The 15569-nt window shown below is 39.9% G+C and overlaps 1 protein-coding gene across 1 annotated transcript in view; it reads right to left on the minus strand.

Moving 5' to 3' along the window:
- Nucleotides 1–5766, minus strand: part of ACVR2A (activin A receptor type 2A) — a 92847-nt gene extending 87081 nt beyond the window's left edge. Inside the window, exon 1 of the mRNA XM_010586330.3 lies at nucleotides 5223–5766. Coding sequence (XP_010584632.1) covers nucleotides 5223–5277 — 55 coding nt within the window. The 5' untranslated portion in view covers nucleotides 5278–5766. The remainder of the gene's footprint in view (nucleotides 1–5222) is intronic.
- Nucleotides 5767–15569: the final 9803 nt, after the last annotated feature.

Raw genomic sequence — 15569 nt, forward strand, 5'->3', positions numbered from 1 at the left:
AGACATGACTGTTACAACCTAACAAAATTAAATCTACCACAGAGGAAGGCTAATGTGGTCCCAGCAGTGGCAATAAATATACTATTCTGGTCTAGTCAAATTTGGCTTAAGCAGAATGGATGAATGAACAATAACAAGAGATATACTTTCTGAAAGCAGCAAAGAGTTAAACAAAACCTGAATATTAAAAAGGAAAGAAGAGCAATCTAAAGTTCAAGCCATTTGATCCCAAGAAAGTAACACTACCCCTAAGTGTGTGTGGTAGTTCAGAAACTAACAAATAAAGGAACAGTGGGAAGGACTATCTGGTCAATTCTCAAGTTTTCTCAATTCAATCCATCTTCATTTAAACCAGGTGATCCATCTCGAGCCACCTTTCAGGCTGAGCAATGGCTGGGTTCCACCAGCAAGGAGCCTACAGAAAAGGGAAGTACAGAAAGGGGGGGCGGAGAGAGTTGATGAGGAGGAGAGGAAAGTAGAAAGGAAACGCCAATGAAAAGTAAGAAATTTTAAGTTACAGAACATAAAGAGTAAAGGAGTACCAGTAATCCCAGCATCAAACGTTGCCAAATTTACCCAATTACTATCTGAGGGGCACTTGGCAAGTAGCAACATAACACACCATGAAAAGACACGTTTAAATCAGATTTATGAGATGCCAAAAATGAGAACGATCCTCACAAAAGTAAAAGGCAACAAAATAAAATCTTAGAATCTGAAGAGAAATTAGAGATGACTAAAGCTTAGTAATGCTTTACTTTTCATGAACGGTGGGCCCACAGGTGAGAATGGCAGTAGCACCAGAGTCTGCTGTACAGGGAGGGGTGTTGCAGAGACAGTACGAAGCTTATCTGCACGCCTTGTATGGGACTGACTTCAGAAGTTTCTTTTCCATGGAATCTTTTTTTTTTTAAGTTTATCCTGGCTGGCTGAATTAACTCCCTTAAAACCGGAGTTCAAAACAAGGTAAGCACTTAGAGATTATGATCAAGATTCACCCTTAAAAAGAGGAAGGGCTCGCAATAGATCATAGAATGCTACTTTGTATAGTCTAAATTAGCCTACTGGTAACCAAAGTACAACTAATGATTCTCAAGAAAATTGCAGAATCAAGAAGTCACTTTAGAGGTTTCCTGAAATTAAAGTGAGCTAGACAAAAGAAATATCCTTTTAAAAATGAATTTGCACACTGAAATCATTCAAGGAACATGCAATAGTGAACATATTTTTTTCCATATGAGACTTATAAAACTTTGAGGTACCATGTCTCAGACACACAGATAATAAACAAAAACCACCACCACTGCCACCAGCTATTTCAATAAGGATAAAAAGAAATATCCTTAAATATGATTATTACAGCAAAAAGACTGACTAATAGAGCAACAGCAAATATAATTAAGCTTGGTATCTTGACCAAACATTCATTATCCATGAGAATACAGTCTTCACGAGGATGCTACCTTAACACATAATTGGAGAGAGTTTATTTTTAACAGAAACATTATTTTCATTAAATCATAATAGAATAAAATAATGTATATACCTATAGACTGTTTCTCTAATTTAATCATGTTCTAATTTTAAAAGATGATGAAAACTTTCAATACAAGCCACCTGGAGATCATCATACCATGTATCTGTAAAATTTAGAAGACTGTCTTTGGGCAAGAGGGGTTAGAACCTTTTTACCAACGTACTAATGCTGTTCAAAATTAAGAGTTAGAACAGGATTTCTCACCCTCAACACCAGGATGGACATTTTGGGCCGGACCATTTCTTGTTGTGAGGAACTGTCCTGTGCTCTGCAGGACGACGAGCAGCATCCCTGACCTCTACCTTCCCGCCAGGTGCCAGGAGCACCCTCCTCCCAGCTACAACAACCAAAAACGCCTCCAAATGTCCCCTGGGGGACAATCACCAACCCTGGTTGAGAACCCCTGGCTGAGAACTACGCTTAAATTATAAATAGAAAAAATTCAAAATGGAGTGGGAGATGTTTTCTTTGTTTTGCTTTTCTTCTGGTCTGCAAGTTTCAATATCCTTGAATTTGATCACAAATCGCATTTAAGAAATACAATGTTTTAGTATCTACTACTTGTTAGCCAAAGTTTAGAAGAATCCCAGAAAAGTCTTTGTGCTGTCAACTCTCCCTCAAATCACACATACATTCACAAACACATACACACAAAGTATTGCCTAGCTGAACTGAAGAAAATCCACACAATTACTATATTTTCATTTCATCAAATATATTGAACAAATTATTCCAGCTCTCAAAGAATCCAAAGAATTCTCAACTTATTTCAATGTAACTCAAATACTACAACAGCTGACTCACTCCAGGTATGATAAACCTAAACACAAGTGCAAATATTAATCTCCTCCTCACATTTTAACAAACTGTGGAGAAAGATAAAACTACAGCGCTTATAAAAACACAAAAACTAAGAAGGAGATTTATATTTTGAAACAGAACCTGAGGATGGAAAAAGGAATGAAAAAATTCAAAATAAGGGAAATCTGAGGCATTCCAAGAAAAGAAGCCCTGGTGGCACAGTGGTTAAGTACTTGGCTGCTAACTGAAAGGTTGGCAGTTCGAACCCACCAAATGCTCCATGGAAGAAAGATGTGGCAGTCTGCTTCCATAAAGATTACAGCCTTGGAAACCCTATGGGTCAGTTTTCTACTCTGTCCTATAAGGTAGCTATGAGTTAGAATCGACTAGAAGGCAACAGGTTTGGTTTTTTGTTGTTTTTTATATCCTACAGGTACAGCCTGCGTAACTGGTCTAGGGAATACACAACACATGGAAGGAAACTGAAAAATAAAAGTCCACAAAACACTAAACAGTAAACATTCATCCTACACACTTGAAATAAAACTGTTCTTTACTACTGCTCCCATTTATTAAAAAAAAAAAAAAATCCAGAAACAACAAACTGATGACTTGAGAAATTCTCCAATTCTCATAAAAATAGCCATCGACATGCTTCCAACATGCTAGATCATATATTACATAGAGAAATCAATTAGGAGGAGAAATACAATAAGCCCTTTTTACTGTGCATTTGATTCACAACAAAAGCCCTTTAAAAGAAAATCAAACAATTCAAGTACTAAAAATGTTCAGGTATAAATATGGAGTAAGGTCTTCATGATTATTTCAGTTATCTTCAACAGAATCACACAGCTTAGTTCAACTAGGAATGTTCATTTAAAAAAAAAAAAACCAAGGCTAGAGTATTTACTATTAGTTTCATATAAGTGGAATATGTTTTGCAACATCAAAACTATTTCAAAATTCTGGTTATTAAACTCCTGGCCCAGGGAAAACAATCCCTCAAGAAACTGATGCTCAATTCGTTTTAGTCCTAAACCACACAGAGGCGGCTGTAACATCTGAAGCGACAGGCTTCCTGCTTCTTCAGAAGGAATACCTGGAGACTGCTCAAGAATAACGGCATTCACCAATTAGTATGATTCAGGTGGGTTTGGGAGGGAATAATGTCCACAATTCCTTCCAGTGGCCATGATGCCCCTCCTCCTCAAGGGCAAGCGATCAGAAAAGGGATTTGAACAAGAGTTCACCAACCAGAACATAGAGGGGCAGAGGAGAAACAGTACTACGGGAAAAATAAAAACTACATGGTTAAGTCATGTCACACAAGCAAAAGGTCTAATGCTATCAAGGCCTTCATTCATTTCAGACACACCATTGTTTATCTTCCTCCCCAAACCGTGCACAAAAAGAACTGTCAGCCTGCCTTAAGCATGTTCCTTCTTCCATTTAAACAGACATGATTCTTCTGGTTAATCTCTGGCAATGATCGCCATTTCACAACACATTCAGCCCACCCGGAACTGATCAATAAATACCACTACAGACATAAGACTAGACTTTATCCACTTATTAACCACAAGGAAGCGTACCATTCAGCAAAATTCTATACATTACAAAAGATCCTATTAAAAAAAAAAAAAACCCACCTCGGAGGAGGGAAAAGATGGACGGGACACACACACACACATACACACACACACCACAGAGGTACACAAAGAAAAGGCTACCACCCTCTAATTTCCCTGTTGCAAACAAGATAAAGACATGGCCATGAAACCTATCAATTCGTTTTTTTTTTCCCCCCTTATAATGCTACCCCACAATCAGTGGCTGGGTACTAGTTGAATTTTATGATTAACAGATCCACAGTGACTTTAGAATTGTTTCATCTCTCGAACTAACTCTCCTGTTATGTACATATATGCACACCTTTAGGCTAGACGCTGTATTCATTTATAGAATTTCAAGTACAAAAGACTAGTTTTTCCGACCACTGGTTGCAACCACAGAACGTTCTCACAAAATCCAAATTTCAAATATAAAATGGCCAGATTATTCTTTCAACTTTGGGCCAAAATTTATCTTATGACTACAGGTACTTAACAATAAGAACAATTTCATATGAGCAGTTCTAACCTGAAAACAACACAAAACATTTAAAATAAGTAGGTAAGCAAAATCAATGCCCAAAAAGAGCTCCCAAATGACGGCTGAATGCCAGCAAATTACCAACACACAACTGGCATACCTCTTCTGCACCGGGTTATAGTTAATACTCCAACAACTACAACTATTTTTAACACTGCTGGACACTGAAGTTGAAGAAAACGTGAGAGGAGACCCAGATGAAATTGCTGATACGATACACTGCTTCTCACTGTCAAAATTAAGCAGCAACTGACCTGATCTGCGTCGTAATAGTCAGGAGTGAAGAGCTAATTAAAGACAAAAAAAAAAAAAGAAAGAAAACGTATTTTTGAAGGATCCCCACACTAAATGACATTTTTGAATACGCCTTTCGGGTCTCAACCTTTGCATAAATTGTCACTTGTGGTATCTGCGGGTTAAGTGCAACTCAACCAGCGCTGTCATCCAGTGTTATGGCCACAAACCATGACTTTCTCACTTTCACAACAACAGAGCAGTTCTATCAGTTCGCCAACCTTCCTCAAAACGAGGAAAATCCATGGAGGTTTCCAGATCACAATCAGACCTGGGGGGTGGCAGCAGAGCGACTCGGGGTGGGGGGAGAACCTCCCCAGGCTCCACCGGAGCTCAGCGACCCAACAACAGCCGCCGCCGCCAGCAGTGGCAGTGGCGGCGGCGGCGGCGGCGGCAGCAGCAGCAGCAGCCGCCCCGCCGCGCTCCCTGCACCTACCTGAAGAACAAGAGATAAGAAAGACGGCAAACGCCAACTTCGCAGCAGCTCCCATTTTCCCCAGGCGCCGGGGAATCCGTAGGAAGTTCTCTTTAGATATCCAGTTCCCCGGGTCTTCCTCGGAGACAAACCTCCTGGTGTAAAATCAACCGTCATAAAACATATTCGGAAACCCCGAGCAAAAAACGTTCACGGGGTTTAAAAAAAAAAAAAACGAGAAAAAAAAAAAGGCACGACAATTAAAAAAAAAAATGCACCACGGGGAAAACCGCCACACACACGCACAACACTCAAAACCAAACAACGAAAAGCCAACAACAACAAAAGCGGGTTTAAATCACTGTCAAAATCACTGTCAGCTCCGCTCGCCTCTCGGGTCTCTCGAAACAAAATGCCAGGTTGAGGCGACAAGGAGGCGGTGGCGGCGGCGCCCGCTGCCGCCCGGACAGTCCGAGAACCGAGCTGGGTCCGACGACCGGACCGACCTTCAACCCGGACACCCAAAGTCCGCGGACCGCTGGCGGCCGAGACCGCGGCGGTGGCGGCCGAGGCGGCGGAAGCGGAGTGGGGAAGGAGCGGCGGGCGGCGGCGCCGGCGGTGCAGGCGGTGGCCAAGTTCTGGTCCAGGCTCTGGCTCCGGCTCCGGGCTCCGAGCTCGGCCGCGTTTTCGGTCCCCTGGCCTCCGCCGGGCCCCGCCCCCCAGACTTCCGGTTCCGGCCCAAAGCTAGAAGCCTGGCGCGGCGGAGGAACGCGCGGCGGTGGCGGCAGCGGCGGCGGCGGCCGGGCGCAGCGCGCGTGCCGGGCCGGGAGCGCGAGGAGATTGTCGGGGAAAAGAGGCGGGAGCGGGGGAGGGGTGAGAGCGCGAGGGCGGGGCCGGCTGGAGGGCGAGGGGGCGGGGCGGACGGAGGCTCGATACCGCGAGGCCTCGGCGTCCGGCCTTCTTTGGCCAGAGATCCCGCGAGAAAGGGGCGCGGGCGCCTCAAAGCCCCCGAGCTGTGGCTGCGCTGTGGGTCCTGTGCGGTGGGCGGGTGGATGTGGTTGTGGATCGTACGCTCCTGGTTTCCAAATCGCGCCCCCTGGCCTCTCTTGAGTGCACGTCTTAGTGGTCAGGGGAAGCCCAAAAGGAACAGGACACCGAAGCGAGTGGGGGGCCGGTGACGCCTTCGGGGGGCGTCTGCGGCACCCTGTCTTTCCTCTGGGGGGACGCCTCGTCCGCTCCGAGACTCCGGGCGCCGCATGTGTGGAAGCCGAGGGTGGGAGCCCGTCCACCGCGCCTGGAGAGCTGTCCACCAGCGTGCCCTGTGCACACGAGCAGGTGTCTGTACGCCCAGCCTTAGCGGTGCGTCCCACCCTTGTGGCTTCTGCTAAGCGTTTTGTCTTTCGGCTAATAACGGGGGAAGGGGGAGAAATCAACGGAGGATGGGGGCTATGCGCCTAGTCAGGGTGTCCACACCAGTTACCACGCACGATGTGCGATTTGAGTCCATTCCCACCAGTCCCTTGTTGTACACAAAGCATTGTGTGGAGAACTGTTGTGCACACAATAGTTTCGCAAATGCGTGTTTATCACGCGCTGAGGAAAAAACTGCGGATTTCCATCAGTGTATTTGACCGTTTGACAGGTATTTGCTTATTCAAATTTTAGTTATTTTCGGGTTCTTTTGCCCCTTAATCCATGTTGATTGCTTACAAGGTGTGCTGTCGTAGGCACGTATTAAGATACAAAATTTAAAAAATAGATCCCCACCTCAAGGAACTCAGTATTTTCTGCATTCGACGTTGATTACAGAATAAAAGCTAAAGACTATGTTAAGAAACTAGCTCTGTCATTTACCACACTACGGTGAGCTCCTGAAGGTAGGGATCTTGTCTGTCTTCATTTTTATCCCAGCACCCACAAGTGTCTAGCATATGAAAGGTGCTTAACAAATACCTGTATGAATGACTAGGGTATGACCTTTTTCTTAAACACAATTTTCTGCATATATATTATGAATTTTTGTGCTTTTTAAAATAATGAAATAGTAATAAAGCAACTATTAATATGGCATATTCATGTTTTACGTGTGGTTCACTGACTCCTACATTTTTCCCACAAAGCCAAGCCTTCTCCTTTGTATTTGTTTTCTTTTTCTCTTGCTCTAAATTACTCTGTATTTCTGTCTGTTAAGTTCATCCTGTAATTATCTGCCCGTTTCTACGACTTGTCAAGGTTATTAATAATTATTGTGGCTCTTTAGACTGTCTCCAAGATTTCCAGTTCTCAGGTCATGGAGCTCTGAATTTGGCTGATATTGTGCAATAGTTAAGAGAAGTCCCAAATTGGTTTTCAGGGTGTCTGAATGATCTCATGTCAAGCAGTTCTCTTGTCTTTATGAGCTGGTCAGTGGAGTAAGTATAAATCTTCCATTCTCTGGTTGAATCAAGAGTTGCCACTAACTTTCTGGAATGGAAGAGTGTTTTTGACTTAGAACCACCTTCAGTTCGTTCAGGAATTTGATGTTAGTTATACCCTGGATCAGGCCCCACTGTTGTCTTATCTCTGCATCTCTTCAATATTTCTTGAATTGTGAAACTAGAGAAAGTGGAATAACTGGAATAACAAGTAATAGGATTAAAACTTGAAAATAAATTCCTTATCTTACCACCCACATTTTCCAGCATGAGAATGTAAGAGAAGCAGTATTCTGTAGTATTAAAGAGGAGCTTCACTAAAATATCCTTTAAGTAAACAGTTAAATAATCCCATGGGACGTTATTAACATCCAGTAACAACAGTCAAGCATTCTGTACCTAAATCAGTGTTAACTCCCTACTCCTGCATTTAAAAAAATTCAAAAATAATTTAACCTAATAAGATGGGAGTATGTAAGTTCCAAAACATAAAAAGAAGATGGAGATAGCTACAGCTAACCCTAGAGCCCCTCTTTCCTCCCTATGTTCTAGAATCAGTTTCTCTTATTCCCAAATCCAACACTTCCATAACAACAGTATCAGCTTTACAACCTGGATTTGGGAAGGAAGGAGAGGCAACATGAAAGGAATTCCAGTCTGCCAAAGCATTATGGGGCAAATAGCTTCAGTTAACATCACTCACTACCCAAACCTGAGACCTTGCCTTGTAACCACTCTAATGCTGGAGTTTAAAGTCCAGAGTCCCACCAAGAAGTTCATCTGAATTGCAAGTTCTTCCCAACTGGAAGAATCTCTCAATCTAGAGATTTAAATATGTGTTGGCTTAATGAGTAAACGGGTAAATGAGAGTCACAGACTGCTTCCAGAATAAAGGATGATTCCTTTTTGTGCTAGAACCCCATGTGGCTCCAAAACATATGGACTAAGTTTAAACCTTCAGCTCTGAAGTAGGGCTGAATTTGAACTGGTCTGGAATTTAACTTGCTTTAGAAATTGGGTCGTATGCCATGCATCATGGGAAATTTCATCTTAAGGCATTCACTTGACTTTAGACCTACCAATAGCCACAATACATGCCAAAACACTTTTACTTCGTCTTCAGGAAGATGACTGAATTGCTTTGCAGTATGAAAGATACTGAGTTCTCCTTACATGAAGAATTTAGAGGTATTTTTGCTGCTTTCTAGCTGGTATAAAAGTCCATTCCTGTGTTGAGATAATATAGATATTCTTTAATTGGCACAAGTAACAAATTTCTTTTATGCCACTGCTGTAAAGCATAATACGTGAATAAACTTGATAACTTAGTAAGTGAAAGGAAGGCAGATAACAGCATATCTTCCAAGAATATCCTCATCTTCATGAGTGGCCAGGGTGTGAAGAAAACTAGCTGCAGCCTGCCTTTTACTGCTGCTTACTCTTCCCCTTATACTCTTCCTTTCACTTCTATTTACTTCCAGCACTGTGCCAAGTGGGGTCAAAAAGACACATACTGAGCAGAAAAAAGATATGGGAATGAACGAAAGACAAAACATTAGGCAGAATATTTTAGAGTGGGGCGAGTGAGTTAAAAGGGTTTAGAGAAACTAGCTGTGATGGAAATATGTATCCAGCCCGTTGAGGGAAAAACCTGCTGCAACCCAGCTAGTACTATAAATTGCAGCAAACAAGTAGTTTCTCTGTAACATCCCAAGGGTAACATTGGACTTTTTCTCTCCACTATCCCCTCCTTCAAGATCCAGTAAATGTGTGGGAAACAAAAATAACAGGATTAATTTGGGGAGGGGTTTTTTTCTTTCCCCATCCTCTAATTTATATTCATGACCACACCTGTTCAGCTTTCTTAAGAACTAGATCTCCCCAGAACAATAACCACAGTGCCAACTCTAAATGCTACACAGCAGCACAAAGAACACCTAACCACCCCCAACCAAAAAAAAAAAAAAAACCCACTGCCATAAAGTTGATTTTTACTCATAGTGACCCCATAGGGTTCTCAGACTGCCACGTCTTTCCCTTTCTCCCACTGAGCTGCTGGTGGTTTCGAACTGCTGGCCTTTTGGTTAGCAGTCATCGCTTTAACCACTATGCCACCAGGGCTCCTTACCCATCCCCACCCCCCGTGGTTCTGGATTATGGTGCTATTGACCCTCCCCGCAACAGCTGGAAATGGGGGGGAGGGGATAGGGAGTGTGTTGGTTTGCACAATGCCTGGTGAGGATGGTGTCACTGGCTTTCAGTGTCCTGGGGCTAGGATCATAAATGTCGTGCAGTATCTTGGGCAGTCCTACCCAATAAAGAATAGGTCAGGCTTTGAGATATACTACCAGAACCAATCCCAGTGAAGGATGATGGAGTAAACCAGAGCTATTCAAAGTAAGTTCATAAACCAGCGCTGGTCTTAAAACTATTTGTTACTGGTCTTCCATGAGATAAGCATAGACATTGCAACAACAATGTAGAAAGTTTTTTTAGAAACTTCACATAGAAATTTATCCTTGTGGAAACTAATAAAATATTTGGGCTTATATTTTGTCATTGTTTTTATTTCATGTTTTTAGTAATTTGTATTGTATATTATAAAAGTCTCATAGATTAGGAATTTACCATAGATAATTGAGAGGGATCAGAGTAGCGAATAAGCTATTTACCCAAGGCTCTTTCTCAAAAATAGTGCCCTCCATCCATTTTGACAAATGCTAAAAATCTCAAATAAAGCTTTGGTGGTATAGTCCTGAAATTTGTATAATGCAAGATTGCATGAGAGTCGGTTGTTTTCATTTCATTGTCTACCTTTATCTGTTCATTCAATTATTCAACAAGTTATTATTATATACAGGATATGTGCTAGGTGCTGTTTGTACATTGATGAATCAAATGGATATAGTCTCTGCCCCTTTCTCATTGACCTTAGAGTAGCATGGAGAAGACAGAAAAATAACAAACATGTATTTGCCAAATGTAAAGGATTATTTATAAAAAGTAAACAGAGTGCCTAGATAAAGAATAAGAGTGATAGGATAAAATGGGAAGAGGAGACCTATTAGAGAGAATGATCCAGGAAGGACCTACTGAGGAAGTGGTATTTAAAATCAAACCTACAAGATAAAAAGGAGATTGCCATGAAAGAAGCTAGTGAAGAAGGAACAGTATGCACAGTATGTGTTCAAGAAATTGAAAGAAGGCTTACATGTCAATAAGGAGAGATGTATGGATAAAGACAAAGAAGAAAAGACTAGAACTTACTTTGGTCTACATGATCTTGCATAGTTTGGCAAGGTGCTTGAATTTTATTCATACTGAAGCATAAAACCACTGAAGAGTTTTAAGCAAGGGAGTTACATAAACTGGTTTGTGTTTTAAAATATCACTCTGGCTGTTGTGTGGAGAATGAGTTGGAAGAGATTGCTAAATAAATCAGAGAGAGTAGTCAGAAGGGTTTTTGCAGTAATTCAGATGAGAAATGGTGGTTCTGTGAATTAATATGAAAATAAGTTAACAGAATCAAGATATGTTTTAGAAGTGGAATCAACAGCATTTGTTGATGAATTTGGACGACGCCTAGTTTTTTTTTTTTTTTTCTTGAGCAAACGAGTGGATGGTGGTATTATTTACTGAAATGGAGAAAATATAGGGGAATAGATACATGTTATTGGGAAGGGATTGGAGAGATAAGTAGGGGAAAATGTAGTTTTGAAAATCCTAAATTGAGTTGCCTGTGAGACTCCCAAATGGAGATGTAAAGCAAGTAATTGGATGCAGGTGATTAAAGTTTGGAAGAGTATGCAATACTCGGGATATACATTTGGGACCTTTCAGTATAGGGATGGTATTTAAAAAGCTATGGGAATGGATAAGATCATTTAAATAGTGTAGAGAGAGAAGAAATTCAGCAATCAGGTAGAGGATTAGAAGCCAAGAAGGGAAGAAGAAGCAGCATCCAGAGAGATGAGATAGAAAACAAACAAATAAACTGGAAAGACAGCTGTCATATATAAGTGTTTTACAAAAGGGAGAATAGGAACAGTGTTGAATACTATTGAGATGTCCAGAACACTGAGAAACAAAATAAATGACAATTGGATATAGCTTCATGGAGAGACTAGATATTCTTGACGGTAGTTTCTGCAGGAGACAGACTGCATAAATAACAATTATTTAGAGATATTTGGTTATTAAAAACAAAAATGGGGCAGAGGGAAATGTAGAATCAAGAGAGGATTTTGTTTTGATTCTACTTTAAGATGAGAGATTATAAATTATATATATAAGCTGAAGGGGTGATGCAGTAGGGAGGAAAGATTGAAAATGAACTAGAGGAAAAAACTGAAAGGATACAGTACTTGCTAAGGTGAGAAGGGGGAGCTTTAGAACATGACACAGGTGGGTTGGCCTTTGACAGTAAGGTGGGCGTTCCTTTTTTTTTTTGAGGTAAAAGGAATAAGGAAGGTAAGCAGAGACAGGTGGGTTTGTAAAACTGGACAATGAAGGATGATGATATTCTCAATCGAAAACTCTTAATTTCTCTGCAATATAAAGCAAGGTTTTCAGCTTAGGGCGGAACAGGCATGATGAAAACATGCAAAATTATCCTAGCTGAGACTACAGAGAGAAGAATTGTAGCAGAATTACAAGTATTGAGTGCCCATGTGAGATTGGAGATCACGTGTCTGCCCAGTTACATCGTAATTTCCTGCAGTACATAGGTGGTAGCAGGCACAGAGAAGGCAAGAATGAATTCTTCCATAATTGGATGATTTGTTAAATAAGTGATTTTGGGCAAGAGAGATATAAGGAAGTTATGGTAATTGTATAGGAGTCATTAGAATGATGAATCATGGAATTTGAGTTAGAGTTGAGGTAAGTATAGTCTAGAAGAGACTGTTGGGTAAGAGAGAAGTGAGAGGAGCAATGGATTAGAGGACTGATGCCATTAGGAGGACGTATTAGTTCCTGGCAGATATTTAAACAAGTAAGCTGGAAGGATAGAAGCTATGATCTGAGAATGAGAATTTGTATCTGTTTTTTTTTTTTTTTTTGAGAATTTGTGTCTTTAAAGTGCTATTTTCTTCGGTGATCACAGAGTCCAACGATTACAATTGAAGTAATAGAGAAAATGGTCAGCGGAGATGAAGAACTCCAAGAATTAGAATGGTAAAGCATCCAAGAATTTGGATGTGTCTGTCACTTGCAAGGATGTTGAAATCACCTAGAATGGTGATAACAATTGGGCTGGTGAGTAAAATTATTAAGTAAAAACATTAAGACTTCAAGAATGAGGGGATGTCACCAGGAGGGGATTAAATGACAGCATACCTCGATGTTATCTCTAACAAGATAAATGGTTTTCAAAGTGTTTTCATGTACATTCTTATTTGATTTTCATTATAACTTTGTGAGATGGGCAGCCTTGATAATGTTATTACTGTTTTATACATAAGGAAAATAAACTCTCAGACTACAAATGTACCAAAAGCAGTTATACGGAAGCTCATGGTAAAGAGAGTCAATTTATTCTCTATTTTAAATTAAAATCAAATTTATGAAATAAATTGAAGCCTATTTATTAAATATTTAAAAGCATTCTTTATAAGACTTCCTTTAAACGGCACCTTTCCTAAGTACATTTTAAATTTCCTCGTATATAAAAAATTCAATCTTCATATTTTTTTCAGAAGCATATATTGTGCAAAGTAAGACAACGTACCAGAAAAAGGAATGATCTGAATATTTGCTCCCTTTTATAATGGAGAGAGCATGTTTTAAACCTATCAGAGATAAAATTATCATAAAATTTTAGGAATTGTTATTATTTAAAAATCTATTTCTAAGGAATTAGGAAAAAAGAAAAGAATAGATGTGAGTTTATTGTTAGTGTATGTGAATGTGAATTTTGCAATTTGATGGAAGAGAATAATACATATGTATAATAAAATTTTTTTTTTTTTTTTATAATGGATACTTTTAGAAATTTAAAAAATCCTCTGGGAAAAAAGAGATGATTTTCTTTTTTTTTTTAATTTTTGTTTTCTCAGGCTTAACTGCACTGGATTTTCCCACCTGTTTAAGCATGCAAATTAAACAAAACACTTAACTGCACTTTATTGTGCTTCATTTTAACTTAGATCAGAAGAATTTTAATCAAAGCAGTACTAAGCCTTTAGGAGAAACTGAAATGTAATATTGTTTGCAGTAATTTTAACTGGTCAAAATGCATTGTATCTCTTGCTTTATATTTAAAATCAGTTATCACTAGTTACTCTTTCAGATAAGTGGATAATTTTATCCTATTTTTCAGGTGAACAAATTCAAAGGTTAAGTGGCTTGCCCAGGGGCACAAATTGAATCAGTGGCAGAAGTGGAATTATAACTCCAAACTACTGACTCAAAGCTTAGTCCAATGAGCCATGCTGTTTCTCAAGTAGCAAGCATGTTAATAGTCCCTCCAAGCAGGAAACAGAGCTCTAAATGGAGCATGTCCCATCCACAAGACCTATGCAACGTAGTAAAGAGACCTACTTCTTTCACTAAGGAAAAAACAATGTGCTGAAAACACTGTCAAACTCTCTCTCTCTCTTTTGTTTTTTTTGTTGTTGTTAGAAAATAGATGCTACAAATTCAAAAATTAATATGAAATACATGTTACAAAAAAAAAAAGCACTAAAATTTTTACTTGCAGAACCAAAAGAATATTTGCTTTTGTATTTGAATACTGCTGTTAAACCTAAGATACACAAGCTGGTGAATTTGTAGTATTGGACGAACACTTAGGTAACTCAGAAACCCATCTTCCCTTTGTTATATAGGCTAATCATAGAAAAACAGCAATTGAACAAATTTTGTTTAATATTTGAATAAATGCTTTCCTAACTCATCTCTCCTTTTAAAGTTCGTCCAGGTACATAATTTTTCCAATTTAATTTTAACTCTACAGCTCTATCTGCTGATCCAGATATTTGAATTATTAGAGACACAGAACAAACAAACCCATTGCCATTGAGTCAATTCCAACTCATAGCAACCCTATAGGACAGAGTAGAACTCTCCCATAAGGTTTCCAAGGAGCAGCTGGTGGATTCAAACTCCCAACCTTTTGGTTAGCAGCCATAGTTCTTAACCACTACACCACCAGGATTTTAAATTAACCATTACTAATGTGTTCAAGAAAATAGAAAATGGGAAAACTGTGTTGAAAGTAGAGATTAAGATAAAGTGCAAATTATAAGTAAATAGCTCTGCTTCTGGCTATGGTAGAATAGCTAGTATTATGATAACTCTCCTGCTGAGAACTATTTAAAAACAACAACACAACTATTTACGGCCACTGGAGGTGAGCCAAGGAAGCCAGGGCAGAAGGGACCAAAATCCCAGAAAGGAGAGAAGTGCACTGAATTGAGCCACTCATTCACTTCAGCTTTTCACTTGGGGTATTTGCAGATTCATGGCATGAGCAATGGAGCCTAAGAAGAAAGTGGTAGTTTGAGATTATTGCAATCTTAGTGGGTTAGGAGAAAAATGTTGGAGTTTGGGATAGCCAAGGTGCTTAGGCTTGAGGGATTAAGATTCAGGAATTGAGGAAACCACAGAGGTGTGAGCTCAAAATTCTGTGAAATTTCCCCCACAAGGCTTGGGCTGACTCCTAAACTGCAAAGGGTGAAATGCAGAGAAACTAATTAGAAAGGAGTAGCTTGGAGTTTAAAGAGCTGAATAGAGATTTTGGCAGTCTTGGAGAGTTGGAGAAATAGAGATGGGAGTTTAGGGAACACCAGTTAGAATAGCCCAAGTAAACACCTCAGGATTTCAGATGAGAATGTAAGAAAGGTGTTCCTTATAAAGGTTATGCTTTAACAATTAGGACAAACCACAAGATGATGAGCCTGACAAAGTCTGGAATCTAGTGTTGACAGGGTAAGATAATCAGTCCATATATTAT

The sequence above is a fragment of the Loxodonta africana genome, chromosome 6 (assembly GCF_030014295.1).
Source record: "Loxodonta africana isolate mLoxAfr1 chromosome 6, mLoxAfr1.hap2, whole genome shotgun sequence".
Classification (NCBI taxonomy): domain Eukaryota; kingdom Metazoa; phylum Chordata; class Mammalia; order Proboscidea; family Elephantidae; genus Loxodonta; species Loxodonta africana.